General features: G+C 38.7%; 2 protein-coding genes across 4 annotated transcripts; one reads left to right on the top strand and one right to left on the bottom strand.

The window, feature by feature from the left end:
- The first annotated feature begins 881 nt into the window (after nt 1–881).
- Nucleotides 882–14,256, top strand: LOC125248324 (sialic acid-binding Ig-like lectin 7). The gene is made up of 7 exons (XM_048160061.1): nt 882–1,008; nt 1,200–1,266; nt 10,113–10,442; nt 10,533–10,823; nt 10,915–11,199; nt 12,357–12,447; nt 12,557–14,256. Exons 2-7 carry the CDS (start codon nt 1,206–1,208, stop codon nt 12,666–12,668), a joined length of 1,170 nt encoding a protein of 389 aa, XP_048016018.1. The 5' UTR covers nt 882–1,008; nt 1,200–1,205; the 3' UTR covers nt 12,669–14,256.
- Nucleotides 14,257–14,413: 157 nt separating this feature from the next.
- On the bottom strand, nt 14,414–24,836 carry mag (myelin associated glycoprotein). Of its 3 annotated transcripts, XM_048160053.1 has the most exons (11): nt 24,699–24,836; nt 22,960–23,038; nt 22,429–22,797; nt 21,472–21,768; nt 21,111–21,368; nt 20,084–20,344; nt 19,476–19,784; nt 19,292–19,391; nt 17,925–18,027; nt 16,949–17,002; nt 14,414–16,623 (listed from the first exon to the last, which is right to left on the bottom strand). In XM_048160053.1, exons 2-11 carry the CDS (start codon nt 23,006–23,008, stop codon nt 16,462–16,464), a joined length of 1,962 nt encoding a protein of 653 aa, XP_048016010.1. In that variant the 5' UTR covers nt 23,009–23,038; nt 24,699–24,836; the 3' UTR covers nt 14,414–16,461. The 3 variants fall into 3 exon arrangements, with proteins under 3 accessions (XP_048016010.1, XP_048016011.1, XP_048016012.1); XM_048160054.1 differs by lacking the exon at nt 16,949–17,002; XM_048160055.1 differs by lacking the exons at nt 16,949–17,002; nt 17,925–18,027.
- Between the last annotated feature and the right edge of the window lie 2,156 nt (nt 24,837–26,992).

The raw sequence follows: 26,992 nt of genomic DNA on the forward strand, positions 1-26,992 counted from the left end.
TCATAAAATTCTAGACTCCATATATGCATATCTCTAGTAATGGTGCATAACATTTCACAACCAACGTCAAAGAATTTTTTTATCTTGATATCTTAGTCTCATTTTACTAAGATATCAAGGTTCCTGTAAAATGTTTGTTATATGTCTGTTCAACCTAGTCAACCAATCTTGTTGGCAACACAATGCACGGGTTATTTTAGCTAGCAAAAATAGTACAGAGTAATATCTTTGTTGACATGCAGTTAATATTTTACTTTATATTCATTTATCTATTTTGCACTCTTTGAGCTCCCACTCAAGGTTTATGTATATTTTTAATCTGTCTGAGCCAGAACATAACTCAAATCTCATGAAAGTCTGTTCAGCCAAATGATCTAAATACAGTTGCACATATCTGTCCTATTAATTGTAATAAATCTAATTAACAGGGTTTTGCCCTGGTTTTTGCTTAGTTGGAGTCTGACCCATGATTCACCACAAATTAACACAACACTATTTAAAAATGGCAGCGTGCCTGATCTAATATGACAAGGAAAGAACAGAGCAGGAATGGATTTGTTTCTTCACTTATTTATATTTAACTTGGAGGCCAATAATGGCAAACAAGTTGAGTTGAATCAGTACGCACTGGATTGTGAAAATCACACCACAATTGGAAACCCTACAGCCAACACTCAGTATTGATCGTCAATCAACTCTTCAGAAAGGATATTTTTCGTGGCCACAGAAAAATAACTCTTTCTTAACATGTAGCCTGTAATCACAATCGTTAAATCGCAAACACAACTAATCTAAACAAACACATACACAAATCATGCATTACTGTGTTACTTTAGTGTGGTTACTGTTAAGCGTGGTGGTGTAACGGAAGTATTGTGCAACAACAGACATCACTTCCGCTCGTAGTGATAAGTTGCTGAAACTGGAGAAAATTTGTTAGATCAAGAAAAACAGCACCAATCTGATCAGAAGAAAAACTGATGGTTATATGAGCTCTTCAAATATTGGGTAAGCAATCATTTTATTTCAACATCATTTTAACAGTTCTAGAAATACAGATCATACAGTTTTTTTTCCCCAAATAATTGATTCATCAGTTGAATGTCATATAAGAATGGTCCTCAACTTGTAGGACAAATATGTTAATAATAAAAGTAGACCGTATGGTTTCCAGTGACTGTATTTGTTTCTCACTTTAGTCTAAGATGCTCCAAAAGCTGTTGTTCATCTTGACTGTCATTAAAATGACAAGCTGCGAGTATATAGGTGAGTGCTAACATTTATATTATTTCTTGTTATAAATCTGATGGACCCTTTTCACAGACTGTGATAATGCATTTGATCAACATTGCAAATGTAGTAAAGATTTTCATATTTTCATGTAATTTTTTTTTAATAATTTATATATATTTATAATGTGATACTTTGTGTTATATTACCTTGTAGAATACAAAAAGGGATTAGCTCTGCCACATTCTAATACAGTGGCTGAGGGAGTCACGCATTAGCTTTACGTGATAATGCAAACAGAGAGGCTTGATGCAGAATAATGATGAACTCACATTTAAAGGATTAGTTCACTTTCAAATTAAAATTTCCTGATAATTTATTCACCCCCATTTCATCCAAGATGTCCATGTCCTTCTTTCTTCACTCAAAAAGAAATTATTGATTTTGATGAAAACATTCCAGGATGTTTTTCCTTATAGCGGACTTCATTGGACCCCAAATGGTTGAAGGTCAAAATTACAGTTCAGTGCAGCTTCAAAGGGCTTTTAATAATAACAGAAGAACGAGGAATAAGGGACTTATGTAGTGAAACGATCGGTAGTTTACTAAAAAAAAAAAAAAAAAAATGCTTTATAAACACTGATGGAATTTTTTAATTAATCATAACTAACATTTCTTTTTCCTTTCAGGAATAATATATATATGCTTTTGAAACTTAAATGTCCTCAAACCTTGGGCCTAAGTTAGTGTGTGTCTGAATCATGTCCAAAAATAAGAAAAGTGGAAATGACACTTAGGGACAGCTAGACAACTATCTAAATATAATAGCCCCAAGATATTGAGTAACCACGAACTAATAAACACATGATTTGGGCAGATCTTGCTTTACCTATAGCCTATAACATGAGGGTTTGACATATGAAGAACCAATCATATTGTAGAATGCTTTGCCATGCTCCTATCCTGTATAAACTGTTGTATTCTTCTTGCTGGTGGGATTCTCTTTGATTGATACAAGGTCCTCCGGCCATGAGTAAAGCATATTCTAAGGCATAGACTGGAATCTTCTGGTTATTGCTGTGCAGCAAAGTTAGGGAACACTAAAGATCTTATTCTTATTTGTGTTCAAAAGGGTCAAGACATTGACCGACTCGAAACAGTTTATAAAGCATATACATTTTTATTTTATTTTTTAGAAAATGACAGATCGTTTCGCTAGATAAGACCCTTATTCCTCATATGGTATCGTATAAAACCCTTTGAAGCTGCACTGAAACTGTAATTTTGACCTTCAACCATTTGGGGTCCACTGAAGTCCGCTATAAGGAAAAAAAATCCTGGAATGTTTTCATCAAAAACCTTAATTTCTTTTCGACTGAAGAAAGAAGGACATGGACATCTTGGATGACATGGGGGTGAGTAAATTATCAGGAAATTTTAATTTGAAAGTGAATTAATCCTTTAAAAAAACATCAGGAACCAAATTCCAGCACAAAACTATGGAGACTATGACCAGTGTTGGAAGTAATGCCTTACAAAAGTAATGCAATACAGAAACATATTACTTTTTGCTGTAATGCAGTAGTGTAAGGCATTACTAATCTATTTTCAGTAATATTTTACTTGGTACATGTTCAGTAACACACTTTTAGCCCAAAATTTAATTGTTAAAAAAAAAAAAAAAAGATTGCGAGACCTTAAATGATTAGTTCACTTCTGAATTAAAATTTGCTCATAATTTACTCACCCCCATGTCATCCAAGATGTCCATGTTCTTCTTTCTTCAGTCGAAAAGAAATTAAGGTTTTTGATGAAAACATTCCAGGGTTATTTTTATGTTTGAAGCTGCACTGAAACTGTAATTTTGACCTTCAACCATTTGGGGCCAATTGAAGTCCACTATAAGGACATGGACATCTTGGATGACATGGGGGTGAGTAAATTATCAGGAATTTTTTATTAGAAAGTGGACTTTAACAAATTAAAAATGCCGCAAGTAAGTTCTATTACCTGTTCGTGGTCAGTCAATAGTCGCGTGTGGTGTCCAAGTTTGTAAATAAAGACGAAATGACAGCTTCTGATATACTTGTTTAGCGATTTATTTCATTCATCTCCCTTTGGCGGTTGTAACTTTGTATTGTGTGATGTAGTCCAGTGAAGGCGTGTTTAGGGTGGGTTTTACAGGAGGGCTTGTGAGGCTCATGGGCCGACAGTGGAAACGCGCCATGATTTTGGCCTCTGTGCTGCGCTGGCCAGTGGAAAAGTGGCTAATGGTTGAAGATGGCAGAAGAAGACTGTATATTCACGAGATGGACATATGCGCATTACTTCGAGTTTGTCAGATAATCATTTTATACCTCTACCATGCTTTTAACAGACTTGTTTGTTTGCTGTTGTAAGTTTCTCATATGTTACATTGATTGTAGTGCTCTGTGAGGCGTATTGCAGTGGCGGAAGCTAACGCACCTAGGAGGAGCTTGGTGTTCTTACTGTTCATAGTAAGATCTCAGCGAAACTTCTGTCATCCAATTCTCAGTGTCTCTGGTGTGCTGTGAAGTGGCTAATCCAGTCAGATGTGAATGTACAACAGTGTATAAACATTCACAGAGTTTCCTGGGTGATGTCAGAGCAGTGTGTGTTTGAGCCCAGCTTGTCACTTCCGGGTACAGTCAAGAAATTGCGGGTTCGAATCCCTGCTGTTGCTCTGCCTGTTGAAGATGGGCATGATACATGTATTGCATGTCTGGGATATTATCATGCATTTAAGGCTCGTGAGGATCTCTCAACATGCATGGACTGTTTTATGCCCTTGTGTAGGCTACAAGAGAGGCTCGTTTGCATTTCTTTGGAACCAAACAACCACAATCTCCTCAAGCTAATTGAGAAGAGACCCTCCCAGTGAGGGCTTGTCTCAGACAAGTTCTCAGATGGGAGACCTTTTTCCCCTCTGAGGCAGCAGAAGATGATGATGTGGATGTGCTTAATCTGTTCCCCTCAGATGAGGAGGATGATTTTGTGGAGGAAAGACCAGCTGAACAGGATTCAGCAGTAGCAGAAATGTCTATGGCTTCTAGATTAAAGGATATCATTGGTAGAGCAGCCAAAGCGTTAGATATCCCTATGTCGTGAATCTTTCCAACCCTCTCTCAAGATTTGAAGAGGAGCCGGAGGCTCAGCCTGGTCCAGTCAAAGTCCCCCTTCTTACAGACTTTGAGGAGGTTGTGCGTAAACAATTTGGCACACCAACAGCCCCTCACAGGTGGTCAGGGACAAGTAGAAAGCTGGCGAATGTGTCTGGTGCAGAAAATATTGGATGTGGGTCTTTGCCCCCAATAGACCAACACATGGTGGCTTTTATATCACCTTCCAACAAGTCGGTTTTGGGCAAGGTTGGTGGTCTCAGTAAAAACAGAATAAAGCCCTGGGTATACTTCGGCCGTCCGCGTTCGTGCACCGTCCGCATGACGTAATTTTCGTCATGCAGAGGGCTCGCGGCCGGCCGCACACCCTGGCTGCGTGCAGGCCAAATTTTGAGACCGCGCGGACAGTCCGTGTGCAACAGCGCATGCGCAAGCAATATAGAAGAGTCCACTAGGTGGCAATATGCACAGTATTGAGCACAGTGTTCAGCCGTCAAAGAAGAGTGTGAAAAGACCGTTTTAAAAACAACACACTTGAAAAGAGAAAACACAACAATGGACAGTGAACTTGGCGAGCGTTTGTGCGAAGAGATTAGAAAGTAACCACATTTGTACAATTGTACATGTTTAAAGAGTACAAAGACGTGTTTAGGGCGGCAAATTCATGGAGGGGGATAAGTAAAATATGGGAAAGGATGCACTTCTTTTCTTCTCCGATCATGCCCAGTGAATGTCACGTTGATAACACGACTCAGTGCTGCTCTCCGATGTCAGGTAGAGCATAGAAAAAAGCTGTACTGCGCATGTGACGAACGCGGTCATCCGCGCGCATCCGTGGTGTAGTATACTTTGAAAGACGCGCGGACGTGACTGCGCGCGTGACGTGTCCAGGCGCGGAAAGTGAAGTATACCCGGGGCTTTATGGATGGTTTGTTATCTAAAATGCATAAAGCCATGGCAGTTAAGACTAAATTAGCGAACACAGGTGCCATTCTTTCATTATATCTGCGAGAGCTGTGTCGGAAGGCTCAAGATGAAGAGGATTTGTTGACTGGATTGGATGATATTAAGCAAGTTTCCTCTGTGATGTCTGTAATTATGAATTAGAACAGGCAGAGGCAGCAGGAAAATCCATGTCAGCTTTTTGGGTGGCAAGGCATCACTTGTGGTTGTCACAATCACGACTCCAGCAGGAGGATTGTGATTGTCTCTCTAGACTGCCCGTCAACCTTCTGCCATGTTTAGACCAGATGCTCTCTGTATGCTACAGCAGGCCCAGGAGGCCCGCCGTTATGCTAAGGAGTTTTCGAGCACACTTGGTCAGCGTAGAAGCTTCAGACCAAGACAGACTCAGCATAAGGATTCCCCAGATCAGACTCAGTGGGGTCCTAGGAATCTGAGGTCTCAGCTGGAGGCATCTCGAATTGGGAAGGGCTCAACAATATAAGAAGAGAGATGGTGGAAGGGGCCAGTGGCGCCCACCACCTCGCTTCTGATGGTGTACCCCAGCTCCCCATCAGCAAGGGTCGTAGCATGGGCAGCTCTGAAACCAAGCCCCTGGGTCTTTTCGACTATGACTCAGGGGTACCGGTTGCAATTTTCCAGTGTACCTCCTGTGACAAGAATTCCTCCACAGGCAAACAGTCATAAACCCTCAACACAGAGAGATTCTGTGGGCAGAGATAATTGGACTCATAAAAAAGGGGCCATCAGGGAGGTGGAAAAAAAGCGGCCATCAAACCGGGTTTTTCTCTCATTATTTATATCTCATTATACCCAAATGAGATGAGGGTCTACACCAAATCTTGGACCTCAGGGGTCTAAACAAGTATCTTCGACCTCTGAAATGCAAAATGCTCACAGTTACCAAGGGTATGACGAGCAATAAACAAAGACGATTGGTTTGCCTCTTTAGACCTCAAAGACGCCTATTTTCAGATACCAATCTGGAAAGGTCATTGGTGGTTTCTGAGGTTCAGAGACATGGACCTATGAGTTCAGAGTCCTCCCTTTCGGCATTGCCTTGGCCCCCCGGACATTCACAAGGTGTATGGATGCTGTCCTGGCACCTCTTTGTTGTCTTGGTATCACGGGTTTTGAACTATCTAGACAATTGGTTGGTTTGTGCCCAGACAAAAGAAATGTGCAGGCAGCATATGTCTGTCCTTGTAAATCATATCCAAAGCTTGGGTCTTTGCATAAATATGCAGAAGAGCAAGCTGGAGCCATCGCAGGTCACACAGTTTTTGGGGCTGATTTTAGACTCCAGGAAAACAATTGTGACTTTAACCTTAGAAAGACAACAGACAATAAAAGAGTGCATCTCTCAATTCCGAGTAGGAAGGAGAGTCACCTGGGGATTGTGTCTTCATCTAATAGGTCTTATGGCTGCCACAGTACAGGTAGTTCCACTTGCTCTTCTACATATGCAGCGGTGCCTTCTCCTACTAGGGTTTCATCCCCAGGCACCTCGGTCAAGGAGGTTTATGGTGACACAGAAGGCTCTGTGCAGCTCTCCGCTGGTGGAGGTGTGGCGAAAACACAGCAAGAGGCAGTATGCTGGGGCCAGTATGCCATCGACAACTGGTGTCAACAGGACGCTTCCCAGCTAGGCTGGGGGGCAGTCCATGCAGGATGGGGCATCAAGGGGTGCTGGAGCAGTCACTGGACAAGTCAGCACATCAATGTGCTAGAATTGAAGGCAGTACATCTTCAACGCTTCAACACTTCTGGCAATGCCTTCGGTGGTATCATGTACTAGTCCAGACAGATAGTACAGTAGCGGCAGCTTATGTCAACAGACAAGGGGGCCTCGGATCTCCTGTACTATGTCGATTGGCACACAAACTCTGGGTATGGGCTCAGAAGCAGTTTCTGTCACTGAGGGCAGTACATGTGCCTGGGTCCCACAAACGTGGCAGCGGATCAGCTGTCCAGGGGTGGACCGAACCCAGGGGAGTGGAGACTGCACCCCAAAGTGGTCATGGAGATCTGGCACAGGTTCGGTCCAGCAGACCTGTTCGCCTCCAGGGAATCGACACATTGTCCCCTGTTCTTCTCATTGGTGAGGGACAATCCCCCTCTCGGAATAGATGCCCTGGCACATCAGTGGCCCCAGGGCCAACTTTATGCATTTATGCAAATTATTCCACCCCTTCCCTCAGGGTCTCAAGCTTTGGGTGTGGCCCCTGAGAGGGCTGGGTTAGTTGCTATGGGACTATCAGACAGAGTGGTTAAGACACTGGAAGAAGCTCATGGTCCCTCTACAAGGGCACCCTTTTCATTTAGGTGGGGTATGTTTCAATCCTGGTGCGAGGGGCACAATATAAATCCTTCCACATCTACAGCCTATGATATCCTACAGTTTCTGAAGGAACATTTGGATGCAGGCAAATCTGCTTCCACTCTCAGAGGTATCGTGGCTGCAATTAAGGCTGCTCGAGTGGGGAATTACAAATTATCAGAGAGCTGTGTTAGCCTGATTTCTCAATTCTTCAAAGGTGCGCTAAGATGTACAGCAAACAGTACTATGCATGTTGTACCTCAGTGGGACTTAGATCGAGTCTTAAGTGTACTTCAGCAACCCCCATTTGACCCCCTTGAATCGGCAGACCTAAAATGGCTGTCCTTAAAGACTGCCTTCCTCCTGGCAATAACCTCTGCCAAAAGTATTGGGGAACTCCATGCACTATCAGTGCATGAAAGCTGCTGTAGATTTATGCCAGAGGGTGTAGGAGTTATATTGTGACCCAACCCAGCTTTTCTGCCTAAAGTGCTGTCTGATCTACACCTGAACCAGTCCGTCGAACTTCACACACTCTGTCTCCCACAAGAACAGGAGGAAATGGGAAGAAGGAAGTCACTAATTTGCCCAGTGAGGATGCTGTCTATATATTTACAGCGGACTAAGGCAATTAGACAAACGGATCAGATGTTTGTATGCTTTAAACCAGAGTGTCAAGTCAAAGCCACTATCAAAAGCAAGGCTTTCGCATTGGGTTTTAGAAAAAATCCAAAAGGCTTACAAGGAAACGGATGGACCATCATTGTCAGGACTGAGGGCACACTCAACTCGAAGTGTTGCTACCTCATGGGCTTTGTGGCGGTGAGCCTCTTTGAAGGAAATCTGTGAAGCAGCCACGTGGTCTTCTCCATCCACTTTTACTAAGTTTTATAGACTGAATGTTGAAGCTAGCCCCTCCTTTGGGGAGTTGGTGCTGGGAGCAACTAGAAAGGCCATCTAAACTGGACTTCAGGTCCAGATGAATAGTCATTTGTGTATTAGCAAGGCCTCTGCCCTCCATTCCTGAATAAGTCAGGGGAGGTGAGCCTCTGGTAGCATTGGCGCCTGGCTCAAGTTTGTAAATATGTAAATATTTGTAAATAGTTCATTGGTTGCTGCACCGTTCCTTCGCGGGGTGTCTTACAGAGTTTCCCATACATATGGAATATATAATGGAGAGATAGTCTCGATACGATAAAGAACGTTCGGTTACGATGTAACCTTTGTGCTCTGAGTGAAGAGACTATCTCTCCACCTCGAGGCCGCTCTGGGACAAGTTCCGATCAAAGGATAGCAATGAATGTGCGCCACTATGAGTGTTTTATAGGGCACTAATTGCGTGACCGGCACAGCCGGATTGTCTTAAAGAGTATCCATGTCACCAGATATGGAGAATCAAATTCCCATACATATGGAATATGTAATGGAGAGACAGTCTCTTCACTCAGAGAACATAGGTTACATCGTAACCGAACGTTCTACTTCTGTAGTTATTTTGGTGAAAGTAACTCAAAAGTAATACAGGAATAATGTAATGCATTACAATTCTGAGACAGTAATATTGTAAGGTAAAGAATTACTTTTAAATAACAGTAACAAGTAATCTATAATGTATTACAGTTTAGAAGTAACTTGCACAACACTGACTATGACACAAAACACAAGACTATGAACAGAAGATATCTGGGGGGTATAAAAACACTAGATGAGAAGGGGCTAATGAGAGACAGGTGAAGGTGATTAGTTGTTATGGAGGTCAACAAGGGTAGCTATAGAAACTAACAAAATGGCATTAGAAACAGGGAAATAGGAACTAAATAAACAGGAACTGAACACAGGCATATCGGGACAAAATATCAAAATAAGTCAATGATCAAAGACAGAGGGTAAACGTGACAGACGGCACATATCAATCTCTCTTCTGACTCAAATCAATCTCTTGATATTTTTTTCCTCTTTTGGTAATTCGTGAAAATGCTCTCATGGATTTTTCTTTTGCATTTTCTTTTGCTATTAAAGCAAAGTGGAGTTCAAAAATTATATTTGCTGTTGTTTCACATTCACCACTATAGAAGTTTACTCATCTCTACCGAACTTCCCCTTCTGATAAACCCAAAAATGTGAAAAGAGTCCATTACTCCATTTGAACCATTACATTTTTTATTGTAGTTTTCAACATATTTCACCCATGACTACAATCAAATTTACACAAGCTTCTAAAAATACAACTTTGTAGTACAAGTTTATTTGTATACAAGTTTAGTCAAAAGGAGGAAAGTCAAGTGAACAGAAGCTGCCTGTTGTCCTTTGTTCTGGATGAAAATGTCAATAAAAATGGTGTATAAGCATTTCCACAAAACTTTGTTGATAGAGAATAACTGATAAATTTGTAGTTATACAATGTAGAAGGCAAGCAATTAAACTTAAGTTTGCCTGATCTCTTACTTTGTGGTTTTCAGAACTTGATGGCATGATTAACTTCTCCATCAGTGTACAAGACAACTTCACTGGAGAGGCTGGTTTGTGCATCAGAGCATTCTGTTCTTTCACTGTTCCTCAAAATGTCTCAGAACCCATTAGGACAACATGGTTCAAAGGAGATCCACAAAACCCAACTGATGAAGTTCCTTATATGACCATTAATAAATACATATCTGGTGTAAGAGAGTGCAGCTTTATGCTAAACAACTTGGTTCAGGGTGACTCTGATGGTGAATACAGATTGAAACTGGAGTGGGGACAAGGAAATGTGCATATCTTTCCTCAGACAGTGAGAATTACTGTGAAAGGTGTGTGTGTTTATATGCTTTTAGCAGAGAAAAATACAAATCCAAATTAGTTTATAGCATTTCTGATTCCAATAAATAATTGTGTTTTAGAGCTCACCCAGAAACCAACTATAAAAGTCCCAAAACTTACAGCAGGAAAGAAGGCTGAGATATCCTGCAAAGTTCCAGGGGACTGCGTGAATCCCTCAGCAGATATTGTATGGGACGGGATTGAGCCTGATAAAGTTAAACATGGAGCTTTTAGAGTGCCTGGCAGGGAAGAGCACTCTTCAATAATGACTTTCCATCCTGAGCCTGAACATCAAAATACTAAGATCACCTGCACAGTCATTTTTCAAAAAAGCATACGGACTGAAAGTACTGTGATCCTTAAAGTACGATGTATGTATCATTTCACTTATGACACACAAATTCAAATCTGAAGTAAGGTGATAAAGACCATCTTTGCAATAAACTTCTAATTTTTCTTCAGATGCTCCTAAAATCCTGAATAGCTCCCGTTGTTTGGTGTTGGGTGATGAATTGACTTGCATGTGTGTCAGCAGTGGTGTGCCATTATCCCAGATATACTGGCCGATATTAGACGGCATCAATAAATATTACAGTACTGCTTCAGCAGAGAACACCATCAGCATCAGCAACATCTCCATTTCTGGTTTCAGGAACATCAACACTACTGTTAAATGTTTCAGTAAGAATCTCATTGGTACGGCAAAAATGGAAATTCAGGTCCAGAGTCATGCTGAAAAACCCAAAGGTAGGCAGGACACAACTATTATGTGTATATTTAAGTATACAGATCATCAGATCACTTCAATGAAAATCTGATAACACTTTACAATAAGGTTTCATTTGTTAACATTTGTTAACATTAGTTAACTGCACAAGTTAAGATGAACTAACAATTAACAATACTTCTACGGCTTTTATTGTTCTTAGTTAATGTTAATTTCCACATTTACTAATATATTATTAAAATCAAAAGTTATATCTGTTAATATTAATGCACTGTGAGCTAACATGAACATTAAAATTTTTAACTAACACTAACAAGGTTAATAAATGCTGTATAAATATAATTGCTTATTTTCAGAGCTGGGTAGTAACAGATTACATGTAATCTGGATTATGTAATCAGATTCCAAAAATCAAGTATTTGTTATTAGAGTAAACTTTTTAAAATACTTGTAATCAGACTAGTTACTTTTTTATGGATTACATGATTACATATTATTTAAACAATGGCAGCAAGTTATATATATAGATGAAATATATGAAATATAGATTAAATATATAATAATAATAATAATATATGAAATCAAGATGAAATATTTGATGTAGCAGTGATATTGCTGTGAATTTCATGTTTTTCAAAAACAAATTGTAATGTTGCTGTTTTCTAAATGTACTTCATTTTAAGTGAACATGTTTTAAAATCATAAAATGTGATGTTGTTTTATTCAGTGTTACTATCAGCAAACACTAACAGGTACATTAGTGTTAGTATTTTGAAGTATTAACTGTTCATACATTGCACTTTAAAAATAATCTGTTGGTGAATAGAATATATATTTTTTTGGAATATATTTTTTCTTTGTATCTGTCAAAACAGTACAAGATTATCCTACAATATATGTGACATCAAATAAGGGTTAGCACAAAATTAATCTAAATGTAATCCAAAAATAGCCAGATTATGTAAATGTGTAATCTAAGAGATTATATTACTGATTTAAATTTTGTCATGTAATTTGTAATCCATAACTGATTATAATTCATAAGTAATTTACCCAGCTCTGATTATTGTTAGTTTACATTAATGCATTAACTAATATTAACAAATGAGTCCTCACTGTAACTAAGGTGTTACCAAAAATCTTCATTGTTCTTGAATTTCTTTTTGTCATCTTTTAGTAAACTGGAGTTTGTCCACCTCTTGGATATTCTTTACCCTTTCAGCTGTTGTAAATGTCATCTTCACTTGCTGTTTGACTGTTGTCCTACGGTAAGAACTTCATAAACTCAAGAAATAGATGTTAGATGGCCATTTCTATAGTGTTAAATGTTTGTATCGGTCACTAATACCACACATTCTACCATTGCTATTTTGACAGAAGGAGAGAAAAACTTAAGAAACCAAAAGATGACAACCATATCTACATGACTTCAATGGCAAGAGAGGAATCGATGTATGAGACAATTGAAATGTCTTCAGAGAGATCGTAGTAGCTACTTTGATCAGCAGCACATTACAGCTGAAATAACAAAACTTTTTCTTTTTTACATATATTTTGGACTCTATTTTTTTGTTTGTGTTAAGGACATAGTCCACAAAAAAATTACAATTCTTTCATCATTTACTCACCCTCATGCTATCCCAGATGTATAGGTGTGCTGTTCACATAGCGGCATAGCGGCAATTGCTTTCGAATCGCTCTAGTGGTGTTTTGATATGTCATATACCCATCGATCTGCGCAGGGCCGCTTTAAGTCGAACGCAATACACCTTCTTTCTTCAGATAAACAAAACGTCACAAATAAATACTATTAAATCTTAATTTTGGAAAAAAATATTTGTATTAAAAATCTTTAAATTAACTGGCTTTTTATTAATGCAATACAGTGAATGGCAGCTGTCTGTGGTCTCCCAATGGCTTACATTATTGGCAGTTTATTAGTGTTAAAGTCCCCCTTTAGTCAATAATACCCTTAAAACTCAACTTTCACCAAAATTACATATTTAAAAGTTTTTTTCCTTTGAAAAAAAATCTTAATGCCTTAAAATAGCTTAACTCTACACCATTGCCTCATTTAATATACACGGACGGATCTATGGATATGATAGTTAGCCCCTCATCCACTCAATCGCACGAGCTCAGACGAGATCCACTCGGTCAAATTACTGAGGTAAACGCTGCACAATGGTAATGCTTTTTACAACGTCGGACACATAACAGTAATTAATATGATTAGCGTTTTGCTTGACTATGTTATCAAACAGCTAATAATGTGTTGCTAATGCTACACAAACCATGTTCACATTCACAGTCAGACAGCTGCCTTCAACAGTCAGTATCCTTAGAAACGCTTTGAACACCTTAATGTCAGTGAAGATATATAGTTCATCATAACATCGTAATATGCATCATACACTCGCCATTTTGCTAAATCTACCATATTATATCAACAGAAAAATATTCCGGGATAACCTTCTTTTGAAGGTTAGTTCCCTTGCGCGGTCAGTCAGTTAATGATATGCTAAAGCCCGCCGGCACATTGACGTGATTGGTTACAAGGACGTTTTAAAGAGAAAATACTCAGCATTGGTGTTGACTTATGAATTTGCACATGGTTTGTCTTAAACCATGTTAAAAACACGAAAGATTTAAACGTGTTATTAAATATTATGTGTTATAAATATTACATGGCAGTTGAGATAGCCTTACTTGGATGCAGCCTTCCATTTGAAAAGCTCCCACGGTTCGCATGTAAACTTATTTTTGTGATATATGTATACCCTGAAATGTTTATGTTAAATAAAAATAAATAAATAAATATTGTTTGCAGGTGTACACTTTACTATCCCATGAAGCCACAGGAGAGAATTTGTGTATGGCAGTGAAGCGACTCAACCATGATGCACGATAATAACAACATGGCGAACGTAGTACTTCTGGATTACATTCACACATTCATGCTATATAGTACATACTTTTTTAGAGGCCGTGAAGTAATTATTCAAATTAAGTACCTACTCTAGATTATGGTATTTTGGACACAGCTTTCGGCTCACAGATGGGTTATTTTTCTAAAACAACAACAACAACAAAAATGCTTGATTCCAGCAAAATGCTTTTGGAAAAGCAGTTTCTCCAAGTAATGGTAAAAATGTAAAAGTAAAGTGAATTAACCAGTTTTTCATTTTGTTTTTTGTTTCCTTTTTTTTTTTTTTTTTTTAAAGAATGGCATCATTTGTGGCTGGAGACTTTTATTAAATAAAAAGAACACAAGCAAAGGACATCATGTAAATTATTATTTAAATAACGATTGGAGATTTTCTGTTCTGCATTATTATGTCAATTAGAAAACATTACTTTGTTCATTATTATTGCCATCACACAGTCAGATACATACAAATATTCTTTACAACACTCAAAGTGAAATGCGCCCCCAAATCTTTTTGCTTACAAATAAATATCTGTGTATTTATCTTCAAACATGGACTGTCTGTGTTACTAATTGTATATGCACATATAATGTCAATTTTTTGTGTGTGTGTGATTTTCTGCAAAATATACACCATTGTTGCACAATGTATGTTCTTGTTGTGGAGTCAAAGCTTCACAAAGAACTATATATCATGCAGAGTATTTACATACATTGGTATCCTACCAAGGTGCATTGAATGCTTTATGAATGTAAGATGCAATTAATTTAATATCATAATGACTCATTAATCTGTTAGTCAAATTGCATTTCAAGGGCTAATTGCATATACTGACCATTTAACAAACATCTACTGGACACAAACTTACCAGAGGATTACATGATTACATAAAACATTACATTTATTTCAAGCACCTTAGGTAAAGAGATACCTTACTATATGTTCCAAATGGTGGTTATTTCTTATTCAGTTTCAAAGGATGAGCTACAATCATCCATTATTAAATATGACTTTCTATTGATATCAAATGTCAGCTTAACCCTATTGGATTGCAGTGTGTTCCAGGGCAGGGATGGCCATCAGGCATTATCATATACTACTTCCTACCAGATTGGCTGAATTATTATCAGGGTGATTTTGCTCCTCAATGTATTTGGAACATATTTTAAATAAATATATATCTGAATAAAAGGGCACAACGTAGTTGGGACAAACAAAATCCAGCAACCATTCAATAAACCAGTTTTGAATTCAGTTACTGGCATGTTTTCACTTACAAATACAAATAATTATGATACAGTATAAACTGAAATGAAAAAACAGTACAAATTTAAGCCAAAATTAAGGAATACTTCACCCAAATCTGAAATTTCTGTTATTTTCACCTCCATTTTGTTCCAAGTTCATATGACTTTGTCCTTCTATAAAATACCAAAGTATCTAAAGAATCCAAAGCAATAGTTCAAACATCACAAACTCTAAAATTGAGTCCATGTTTGAGTCCAGAATTAAAAAATGGCATCACTTTCTGAAGTTTTGGCATAATTGATGCTAATAATGTTTTCAAAAAGCTTGGAAAAAAGCATGCAATGGTACTTTTATTATGTTTTTTGCCTTTTTAAAGTTTGACAGATGTGGTCACTAAGAACTATTGTTGTATGGTAAGAATTGAACGGAGATTCTTGAAACATGCAGTTGGAATGAAATGAGGGTGAGTTAGTTTTCATTTTTTGGGTGAATTATCCCCTGAACAATCACTTCTGGGTATGTGATAAAAGTATCAATGTACATGTAGTCTGGCTGTATTTGAAAGAATATTAGTCTTTCTGGACAAACCCAGAGTTGGGGATAGTGCTTATTCTGTATGTCGAGGCGCACATAGCACCTCGTTCCCTGATGCTTCGACTTACAGCAGACACAGTGAAAAGGACCACTAGTGACTGGGACTCTCCCTAAACCATACCGATTCCCTTAAGCTTGCTTCAAACTATTAGAAAGTCTCTGCTATAACTCTTGGGTAGAAGAACCTTCCTTTTGGAAAGTTTTGTCTTTTAAACCAAGAGAAACCCTCTCATTTCTGATTAAGAGACACATATCTGGTAATGGTTACAAACAAGAATGGGTATAAATAACCAAAAAACTAATAAATATATAAAGAAACTCTAATGTATCTTTTACAGGTAAAAGAAAGTGTCATTCCCAGAACCTCAGAGATATAAGAGAGTTCAAAATCCTTGTACAATAACCGCTAGCTGTTTAAGACAATTGGACAATTTGTGGGGCAGGGGAGATGATTGGGCCCTAGTGACCACTGTGTCCCGTTTGGCCGAGGCATCAGGGAAGAATCGCGGTTCATTTGGCCTTAATTTCAGTATAATCGCTGCCATCACCATCAGCCCTCCTGAAGCCTCCCTCCCGGTGTCGTCCATGGAGAAACTCTAGGGCGGCGTAATTCAGCTCTTGCCTCTCCATGCCTGCCATTGGGCCCACAGATTGGTAATCACTGTCGTCTCCCTGTAAAGATAATGCAGGAAAGATATTTAAGCCCAAATTTGGGGGGCAAAGCAGAAAAACTTTGGTAATGTCAAAATAAAAGTTCTCAACAAGATACTCAAAGCACTGTTAGCAATTAGCTGCTAAACAGAATGAGGTAGCATAGCGCATGAACTATTAGCTTTCAGGCAGCAGTGTTAAAAACAGAAATAAATCTAAATTATTTATTGTTGGAATTGGATTTTTTTCTAAAAAATATTCCATATTATGTCTTATTGTTGTCTAGTGGCAGTTCATTTCATCTCCACCCATTTGTTTACATGCTCATCTTAAATTTCAGCCTTACCGTGCCTTCCTCTAGGATGGAGTTAAACTTTGAGCCCAGGAGCTCAGTCTTAAGCTATGTTAGGGGAAGAAAAAGAGACAGAGAATGCAGAGAAGCAATGAAGGAGGAGAGAATAGAGGTCAGGAAATGCTCTAAGCATAGGCCACACTGGGACTCTTAGTTGTGACGAGCCATCCACACTTGGCTTTGTGACAGTGCCTATATTCAGAATAGTATACTAGCATACTACCATTTCTGCACAACATAGTATATATACTTTGCATAGTATGCCACTTTTTATATGCATAGATGATATAGTTAATTTGCCAAAATATGCAATATAAAACACAGCACACTGTATCCCACAATACAATGTCTTTCACTTGGCCTTCCATTTCTAGCGTGATTAAGGTAATTTCAGCCATCTTTTTCTTAATTACATTTTTCATTGGACTTTTTTTTAGACAAAATTGGAAAAATGATTTACAAGATGATAACTGGATATCTACATGCAACATAATAAGGTCATGTGACAAATATGTGACAGCATAAGTCTGCTTGAAAACTTTGTGAAATAGTGCCTCAATTTCCACTTACAATTTTTTTTAAAAATAGTAGCATAAAGTGTATACTATGCAGTATTTGCAGTAAGACTGTATCTGAACATAGCAGATGATTCTGCAGCAAAACTGCACTTTTTCCCTCTTCAAATCATTCTTTAAAAACTTAGTACTGAGTATGTAGCAATCAGCAAAAATTTACCATTCTTTTTCATTGGTGGTTCCTGATTGGTTAAAGTTAATGCTAAGTGTGAAAAGCTAATTACAACAAGAGAAGAGCCAGTATACAATATCATTTGCCACATCTATGCATGGAAAAGACCATAGAATGTTGTTTATTTTATTGTACGGTGTGTTCGCTTTTATTTTGTATTATCACTGTGTGCAAGTACTGTATATGCTGTGTAGGTGATTTATTTATCATTGTAATATCTCACCACTTTTTTCCTGAGACTCTGTTTGTCCTTCTTGACTGCGCTGTAGAACATTGAGGGATTCTCCACTTTAGATCCCACGTCCTGCCCAGGGTTACCATTCTCTCTGGGGGGTGGAGTCAGAGAATCAGACTCTGTCTCACACTCAACCATACTGTAAACTAACTGGCTTGCGGCAACACTTTAAAGGGATAGTTGACCCAAAATTCAAACTTCTATCATTGCTTACTCACCCTCATGACATTGAAAACCTTTATGACTTCCTTTTTTACAGTGGAACCATACCCAGATATTTTGCACAATTTCTAAGCTGCTCTTTTCCATACAATTGAAATGAATGGAGACTGGGGTTGAGCTTCACTAATGATATGCCACTTGTTCATGAACTTTTATTTTGAAAGTATTTCGTCCTGTGTGTTCAATTCCTGTGTGTTTAGTTCCAGTTTCCTTGGTTGCCATATTTGTTCCTTATTGTTTCATTGATTAGTGTCGCACCTGTTCCTCATCATTCTGTGTATTTATACCCTCTGATATCTTCTGTTCTTGGTCTTGTGTTATGTTTCATGCTAGTGTTTCTTTGTATGGTTCCTGATTTCAACGTTCATCTGTGTCAAGCCTCTTTGAATCTGGATTATCAAGACAAGCTAGTATGTGACATCGTGAGACATTTTCAGTGAATAACTTTGGTATATTCCTGAATCGTATGCCTGCAGGAAACTTGCAATATAATGTATAAAATCATATAGAACATTTTTTTGTCACTTTCGGGAAGTTGACAGTCCACATTATTTTTCATTGTATGGAAAAGAACTGCTTAGACATTCAGAAAAAATATTTTTGCTTTTGTTCCTCTGAAGAAAGAAAACCATACGGGGAGTAAAAGACAGAATTGTAATTTTTAGGTCAACTATTCCTTTAAGCCTGGGCATCCATTTTAACACAAGGGGATCATTGCAACCCCTAAATAAAAACGGCATTGTGCCAAGTGTGTCAAGTTTGGGATCATTTCATTTTGATGTCCAATGGGATGTTTTATTTTTTCTTGCAAAATGAGATAGGAGCAGGATGTTTGCTGCAGAGCTCAGCGGTTTTGAGGCTGAAAAGCAATGGCATGGGGCAATTGAACCTGCAATAGTTTTGTTAGTCTGCAGTTTCATGCACAATGTGGCATGTTTACCATCTTACCAAGCAATCAAATTGGATCATCTGTGAGTGGGTTATGGCTTGAAAACCAAATGCCAAAAAAAAACAAAACAAAACTGAACATGGATGACTAGGCTTGGGTGTTTTGATACCTACAAACCCCGGTCCCAACCCACAAACTCCACCAAAATGTTCTTCTCCCAGTCTTTCTTGTGAAGGATACTCACTTTTTATTGTTCTGACCCACGTATCTCACAGCTGCGATGATGAAGGCGATGACCGCCACACCTCCGATAGTCCCCACTATGACGGCCATCATGTACTTTTCTGAAAGAGAGCGTAGAGTTAATTGATGATACCTCAAAATCACATTAATGGTTGCATATGTGGTTTCAGTGAAAGTCTACTTACTCTCCTGCTGCAGTTCCAAGCGGATGGTATCGGAGCCGTACATGTTGCTGATACTGCAGTGCACATGGACAGCGGTATCACCATTGTTTCCCCTTTCACCCTTGTCCTGGAGCTTGATGATGCCCGTGGATGTGTACCCATCCGAGTGAGTGTAGTAGTTGAAACGGTTGTTGGAGCTGTTGATGGTAATGTTGAGGTCAGGCAGGTAGAATTCGATCGCAGGCTCAGGGTTTCCCGTGGCAATGCACACACATTGAACACCCTCACGGACTATAGTGCACTTAGAGTCGTCAAGAAGGATAGGGGCAACTGGGAAAATTGAGAAGAAATATTCAAAAATCACATCTTTCAGTGTTGTAGCACTTCATTCCGGACAAGACCAGACTCTGACAAGGATTTAGGAACATTTGGACTTGTCCAGCCTCAAATACTACAACAGTAACATCTATCTTTTACTTGCCATCTTAAGGCTTGATCCAAGCTGAATGCAAACCAAAACCAACTTTTCTTTGGAGGAAAATCTTCATAAACTGTCCCTGAGCATAACTACAGTCTACTGGCTCATTATCTACTGCACCAAAACTGGTCAAACTCTTACAGAGACTTACATTCTACTGTAATGTTAAGTGAGCTGCTGGCCCGTCCGTGTTCGTTTTCAGCTAGACAGCGGTAGACTCCATCGGCCTGCGGTGTGATCTCGTGCAGCTCAAGCACGGACCCCTCCTCAGCTGTGATGGTGCCCACCAGCTCCCCATCCTTCAGCCAGGTCAACGTGGGCATTGGATTACCCCTGCTGATGCACTGTAGAGCAACTGAAGTTCCTTCTATCACGGTCAGAGATTCATTGATCCATGGCTCCCGTGGAGGATCTTCCAGTTTGAGAGAAAAGAAAGAAGAAAACCTGATTTCCTGATTAATGTTCGGATTGATAATGGAATGCTAGCATACGGCTTATGACTTAAGCCACTTTTCCACCGAATTTACCCAGAACAATTTGTCCCAGGAACTTTTTTCCCCCAGACCTGTTGCTGTCTTTATTTACATCAGGTCTAAAGTAACGTGAAGATTAGTCCGGTGACGTAGGACTGCGCGTGACTTTCCAGTTCCCGCTGGATTTCATCCCCGCATATAAGTTTAATAAAGCCTAACCCTCGTTGTCGGTCCATCGGTCAAATTTTTTTTAACTCCGTTGTTGATTCAAATAGCAAACTCTTACTGCATGCACCGCAACAGACTTAAAAAAATGGTGGTTGAAATAAAATGCTGCGTGGAGTCAACAAACCAAAATGCAGCGTGAACTCAACCAATCAGTATGTTCAGAAAGTTCCTAAACTTTGAAAAAGTACTACCTCGTGAGCAGGGACTTTCTGAGGGGTAAATTTGTATCCGTAACTTCATTTAAACCCTGGTCCCTGTGGTCAAAACACACAGAGTACCACCCCAAAGTCCCTAGTCCCTGGGGAAAGTTCTTGAGGTGGAAACGCAGCTTTATTAACACAAACTTGAATCAAAAATGCAAAAACATTTAGCCATTAATCTGTATCCAAAATCACTCCCTATTCCCTAAACAATTGCTAACAGCAACTTTAAGAGATTTATATTTAAATCCACAGGGGTGCATGAACTTTTACTTACAATTTACTGCCAGATACATGGATGTGTTCATGCTGCCGTAGCCATTGTCACCAACACAGGTGTAGACACCTTCCTCCTCCGGGGTCAAGTTGTCCAGGGGCAGTGAAGAATTTGAGGCTGTTTCCGACATCAGCTCTTTGTCTCCAAAATACCAAGTTATCATGGGGACTGGATTACTGTCCACATCACAGTGCAGGACCACCGAGCTTCCCTCCATCACCTCTTGAGACACGTTCACCCACACAGTTCGAGGGGCATCTACAGATTACAGGATAAGTCCGTAGATATTGTCTGAGAAAATTATGCATCAGTTTTGATGAAATTTATGCAGCTAAATGTTTAAGAAAATGGCGGAACTTACACTTGATGTCCAGAGAAATGAGGCGTTCATAGACGAAGGTGGTGTTTTGGTAGTTGACCCGGCAGCCCAGCATCTGGCCGTTGTGCATGGGTTTGGGTGTGAAGGTGAGGGTGCTGGACAGTACAGCAGTGTTGCTGTCCTCAACAGTGTCAGGGGTGAAAACGGGGTCGGGTAGGTAGTCCGTGTACATCCAGTGGATTTCTGGACTCATGTCTGGACAATTGTCTGGGACATAACAGGTCAAGTCCAGGCTTTGGTCACTAACAATCTCTTCTGGAACATCGATGTTGGGCTGATCTAGAGCAGGGAGAGACATATAAGTCAATATGAAGTCAAAATAGACCTTTTTACCTAAAACTTTAATCAAGCCAAATAACTATTTATGAATGGATTTAGCAAACCTGCATTTAGACCTGGCTCTATTCTTCTATACAACACCCACTTTTAACAGTCCAAAGTCTTGCCCTACATTTTACTCATTTACTCATGCTGTTTGATTCAGAAATACATCTTATTACAAACGTAAAATTGGTTGTTGTTTAAAATGCTGTTTCATGTCAACTTCAAATGCTAGACCAACAATGTTTCAGTAACCACACTGAAAAAAACATTCTTAATTATATTCTTAGGTATTTTAGAGTAATTAAATATCAAAAAATCCTTTAAATTAATTTAATAAACTTTAGAAGCAAGAAAGTGAAAAGGTCTGCCAGTGTAATAATGTTATCCAAAACAACATTGGACACCCAGTGACTTTTCATTAGAGATCTTCTTACAGGTTGTTCACTTCTTACAGTGAGTAAATGATCAGAGATGTTTCACTCCTTTATTGTTAATCTTATGCAGTGTTGCTTCTCAAGTTATCTTTTTTAAGGATTTTGGGATATTATTAGTGGAAGACATAAAAAAGTATAATTAAATAATGTTTTTTTTTCATACTCTGGCCTGCATACTTACCCAACACCTGTAGTTTTGTGAAGTCAGGAAAAGTGTAGATGTTCGCTCCGCCCAGGTCTGCACGGAAGTAATACCTCCCAGAATGTTCCACGCCGACGTTGCTTATCAACAGTGTGCAGTTTTTTTGTGTCAGGTCACCCAGTAGCCTGGTCCGTCCCTTATAACTTTCGTGAACAATATCTGTGCGTGACTTGTACACCACTGGGGGGAAAAGCTGGGGGTAAGGGTGGCCGAAATACCAGATCCCGTGGACCCCCCTGTAAGGCCTGATACCCGAGGGGTATGTGAATGAACAAGGTATAACCACACAGGAGTTTGTCATGGCTGAAATGTCTCTGGGCATCCACACATTCCACTGAGCCCTAACATCTGTCCAGGGAAAAACAGAAGAGTGCAGGAAACTTAATTAAATTAATCTTTTAACACTATTAAAAAAAAAAAAATGTTTTTGGACATGCACCATAGTATCTTAACATACTATGTTAAAAGGAACCAAAGTAATAGCATGTTTGATTTAGAACAAGTTCTTACCTTTCAAAAAAAGCAGCAGAGGAAACAGCAGCAGCTCCAAGCCCTTCATGGTCTCAGTTTAAATCTGGACCATAGACCTCTGTTACAAAACCAGCACATGCATCAGCCTTACAAACATCAGACATCTACTAATACAACAGAGCTTGTAGCTCTCTCATTTTTGTAGTTTCACTCTAAAAAAATGTATTATTAAGAAAATATGAAGTTGTTTAAATTACAAATATAAGTTGTGCAAGTGTTTTATTTATTTATCTGTTAGCATTTTTATCATTCATAAAACAAAACAGATGGTGATAAAAGCAGTGAAGATTCAGGATATGACATGAGCCTTCCTGTAAAAAAAAAAAATGTGTTGCATACAAGTTTTAACTACTTGTTTTTGCCATATTTCACCCCAGAATCAAGAATTCAGAATTTATTTTATTATAAAGAAATGTAATCCTATTCTAAGGATAAATAATTGTTGTACTGCCTTTAATGTATGCTGATTTAAATAAGAAAAAAACATGTTTTTTCATTTTATTTTTTACTGTAACATGTTTATTTCTTTCTATATTATATTAATAACAGTCACATTTAAGAATATTCAAAACACATTAAAATACGTAGATAGAAACATGCAAAATTAAAGTAATGACAATTTGAAGAATATAGAAAAAATGCAAAATATAATATTTCTTTCCTTTTTAAAAAATGTATATTATGGTGAAATGTGACATAAACATGTTTTTATGTGAGATTCACCCTATTAGGTGATATAAATATTAGAAAATAAAGGTGGAATTGGGGTGATTGGAGTGTCACGGGTTGAATTACTATAAGAAGCCAACACTATATATACAGTCAAACCAAAATGTATTCAGACACCTTGAACATTTCATTGATTAATACAGTTTATTCGCTATAGTTTTTTTTTTTTTTTTTTTTTTTTTAAATGTTAATATGACAAGTTAAACTGTGTCAGATTTTTTTTATATTAATTATGTCAGATAACACTTAAGCAAAACATGGTCAGGTCAAAGTGTCTGAATAATTTTTGGTTCCAAATTTTTATCAGTTTTACTGGTGGTCCACTGTATGAAGAATTTTTGGTTATAATATGTCACAGATCACTTTATTTGCTCACGAAAACTTCAGTCAAGCCAGCTCGCGCGTCAACCTGAGAGATCAGCCTCCTTACCTTAAAGTGTCAAATTTCTCGGTTTCTGAATGGACGGTTTGGCTTGATTGACAAACGATAACGTTCGGGCATGATTTATATACCATCGACCTGTCCTAAAACATTAGCACGCTTTGATCGATGGTTTGGAGATCGCGTGTTTCTCCGTTCGAGAGCGCATTTCCTGTTCACATCCGCGACAAAACAGCTGATTATTTACGAACGGAAGCTCACAGAAACGTGAAAATAGTCTCGTTTGAAAGAAAATATCCTAAGCTAAAAGATGATATAGTGTGACTAATTGAAGCAGCCCTAATCAAAAGTGCGGGGGTCGACTTCTATCTTTTCAAAACTGCAGGGGTCCTGACCCCCCTGTCCCCCGTGCCAACGGCGCCCCTGCTATATACATATACGTATATATATATAGAGAGAGAGAGAGAGAGAGAGAGAGAGAGAGAGATTATGCTTATATGTAGCCTATGTGTGTATAGATAGACAGATTGACTATTTGTGTTTGTTTTCAATCTTTTGGGTAATACCAAAGACTATAAAATAACACTTAAAGGGACTTCAGTAATACCTTGAACTGCTGGCAAAGTGTGCTGAACCGCAACCAACTTTAATTCCCCTCTCCAACGGTGAACTAGCCGCTGCTGTTCTTCCCTCACAAACAAGGGGGCGTTCTCTCACAGCACATCAACTCAGCTTCCCTTCTGATTTGTCTTAAAACAACAACAAAAAATGACATCAGTATCAAGAAGCAGCATTAGCTCTCTTAACCCACACAGACACACTCTTACATGCAGTACAGGGCCGCAGTGTGTGGGAGAGGAGAATTGCTCATTATGAGTGTACGACGTCAGCCCTTGCGTGTTTTTGGCAGGCATACAGACATCAGTGTTCATGATATGACACATCATCCACAGCACATTCATCCACGCTCACACAGCGTCACCCAGCTGCCTCTGTTGACTTTATTCACGCGCTCCGCTCGCGTGTCAGCGGTGTGCGCGCTTTACACGCGCGAGCATCTCCTCAAGACTTAAGAGCAGACGGAGAGTGCAGATGGTGGCTGATAAATGGATTGTTCTTGAAATCCCTACGATTATTATATTAGAAGATTCCCCTGATAGCTTACGAGTTTGACGCAGTTATTGAACGAATAAACTTTGCGAGATGACAGAGGCCTGGCAGGACTCTTAAAGGGTTAGTTCACCCAAAAATGAAAATTATGTCATTAATTACTCACCCTCATGTTGTTTCAAACCCCTAAGACCTTCATTCATCTTCGGAACACAAATTAAGATATTTTTGATAAAATCCGATGGCTCAGTGAGGCCTGCATCACCAGCAAAAACACTCCCGTTTTCAATGCCCGGAAAGAACATATTTAAACAGTTCATGTGACTACAGTGGTTCAACCTTAATGTTATGAAGTGAAGAGAATACTTTTCAACAATATCTAGTGATGGGCGATTTCTAAACACTGCTTCATGAAGCTTTACGAATCATTTGCTTCAAATCAGTGGTTCAGTTATAACCCTTTAATATATAAAACAGTCAAGAATCTCGACAAATGCTTCACACAGCCTAAATTTAGGCCTACAGTATATCCTAGCAACTTGTTGCCATTCTTTCACAGCAATTTTTCGGCAGTAGTTTATTTTAATTAAATAAAACAGTAATATACATAAATAAATAATACAACTTTTTAATTAAATATTTAATGAAATATTCTTCAAAATGACTTATTTTGTGTTCCACAGAAGAAAGATTATATGGTTTGGAATGACATGAGGGTGAGTAAATCATGATATAATTTTCATTTTTTTGTGATAAACTGTCCCTTTAAGATTAAATAACTACGCTTAACTTATTTAAAATAATGCAAACAGTTAATTAAAAGTAGATTAATTCATAATATGCCTACTTACGCATAATATTATAGTACCATCCAGCACAATACGTTTATTTTTTACAGTATTTTTTGTGTTATATGACAGAACTTGTAAAACTTGTAAAAATGTTCTTACAACTATAGACCTCATTTTTTCCCAGAAATATTTCACAAAAATAATGAATGTTGAATCTTGTCAATCCTGGCAATACTTTACAGCGCATATTGTTACAATTGAAACCCTACAGAAATGGCTCATTGCACAAACATCCCAAGCAGCCTTTTTATTCTTGTTAATCATAACCAAATGATTATAATGACACCAGCTGTTCCAGAAAAACAGAACTAATTTATATGCCCATCACACAAGATCTAAGAGGCAGCAAACTGCTGTTGCTTGGAGCTGAACCCCTGGCAGCACGCGTTAGAAAGCATGAAGCCATTCCCAAGCCAAACAAACAGACCATTCATACTCCACAAACAAGCTTTGAACCATCCAGGACACTTGCCTCATACCAGATCCAGATTCCACTCTTGGGCTCTCCTGAAGGGGAAGAACTGGTCTCTCTGCTCCTGCGGTTCTGGTACTTCAAAGTCCTCCTGCTCTTCGTCCTTCCTCAGAGATGCAGGAATGGGGGGAAAAGACAAAAGAGGGAGGGCGACGGAGATAGACAGATAGGGAGAGGAGAGGATAGAGATTTTAGCTAAGCAGTATGGGCAAATGTGTGCCGTGGGCAGCCTTGAATATGCAGACATTTCCCTCAGTGCATTCTTCTTCTCTAGCCCACATCGTGCATTCCTCTCCATGACATCTCTCCTTTCTACGCTGGTCAGCCTCTCTTGTTCCAGCCTGTCTGGATAACACTGTTCCTCATGGTTTTTAAGTATACTTCTGCTAAGGGTCAGATGACACAGTTGAGCAGTTTGAGTTGGGACTGTGTAAATCTGCTGAAATTCTTTTTTGATGCACAACTTGC

The sequence above is a fragment of the Megalobrama amblycephala genome, linkage group LG16, assembly GCF_018812025.1.
Source record: "Megalobrama amblycephala isolate DHTTF-2021 linkage group LG16, ASM1881202v1, whole genome shotgun sequence".
In the NCBI taxonomy this organism is placed as follows: domain Eukaryota; kingdom Metazoa; phylum Chordata; class Actinopteri; order Cypriniformes; family Xenocyprididae; genus Megalobrama; species Megalobrama amblycephala.

Excerpts from the sequence above, each read along its gene's own strand:
- LOC125248324 (XM_048160061.1), top strand. The coding sequence starts at position 1,206 with ATGCTCCAAAAGCTGTTGTTCATCTTGACTGTCATTAAAATGACAAGC. Across the intron at positions 10,443-10,532 it reads AGTGAGAATTACTGTGAAAG|AGCTCACCCAGAAACCAACT; the intron begins GTGTGTGTGTTT and ends ATTGTGTTTTAG. Across the intron at positions 11,200-12,356 it reads TCATGCTGAAAAACCCAAAG|TAAACTGGAGTTTGTCCACC; the intron begins GTAGGCAGGACA and ends GTCATCTTTTAG.
- mag (XM_048160053.1), bottom strand. The coding sequence starts at position 23,008 with ATGAAGGGCTTGGAGCTGCTGCTGTTTCCTCTGCTGCTTTTTTTGAAA. Across the intron at positions 21,369-21,471 it reads CATTTCTCTGGACATCAAGT|ATGCCCCTCGAACTGTGTGG; the intron begins GTAAGTTCCGCC and ends TGTAATCTGTAG. Across the intron at positions 19,392-19,475 it reads CTTGGAACTGCAGCAGGAGA|AAAAGTACATGATGGCCGTC; the intron begins GTAAGTAGACTT and ends GCTCTCTTTCAG.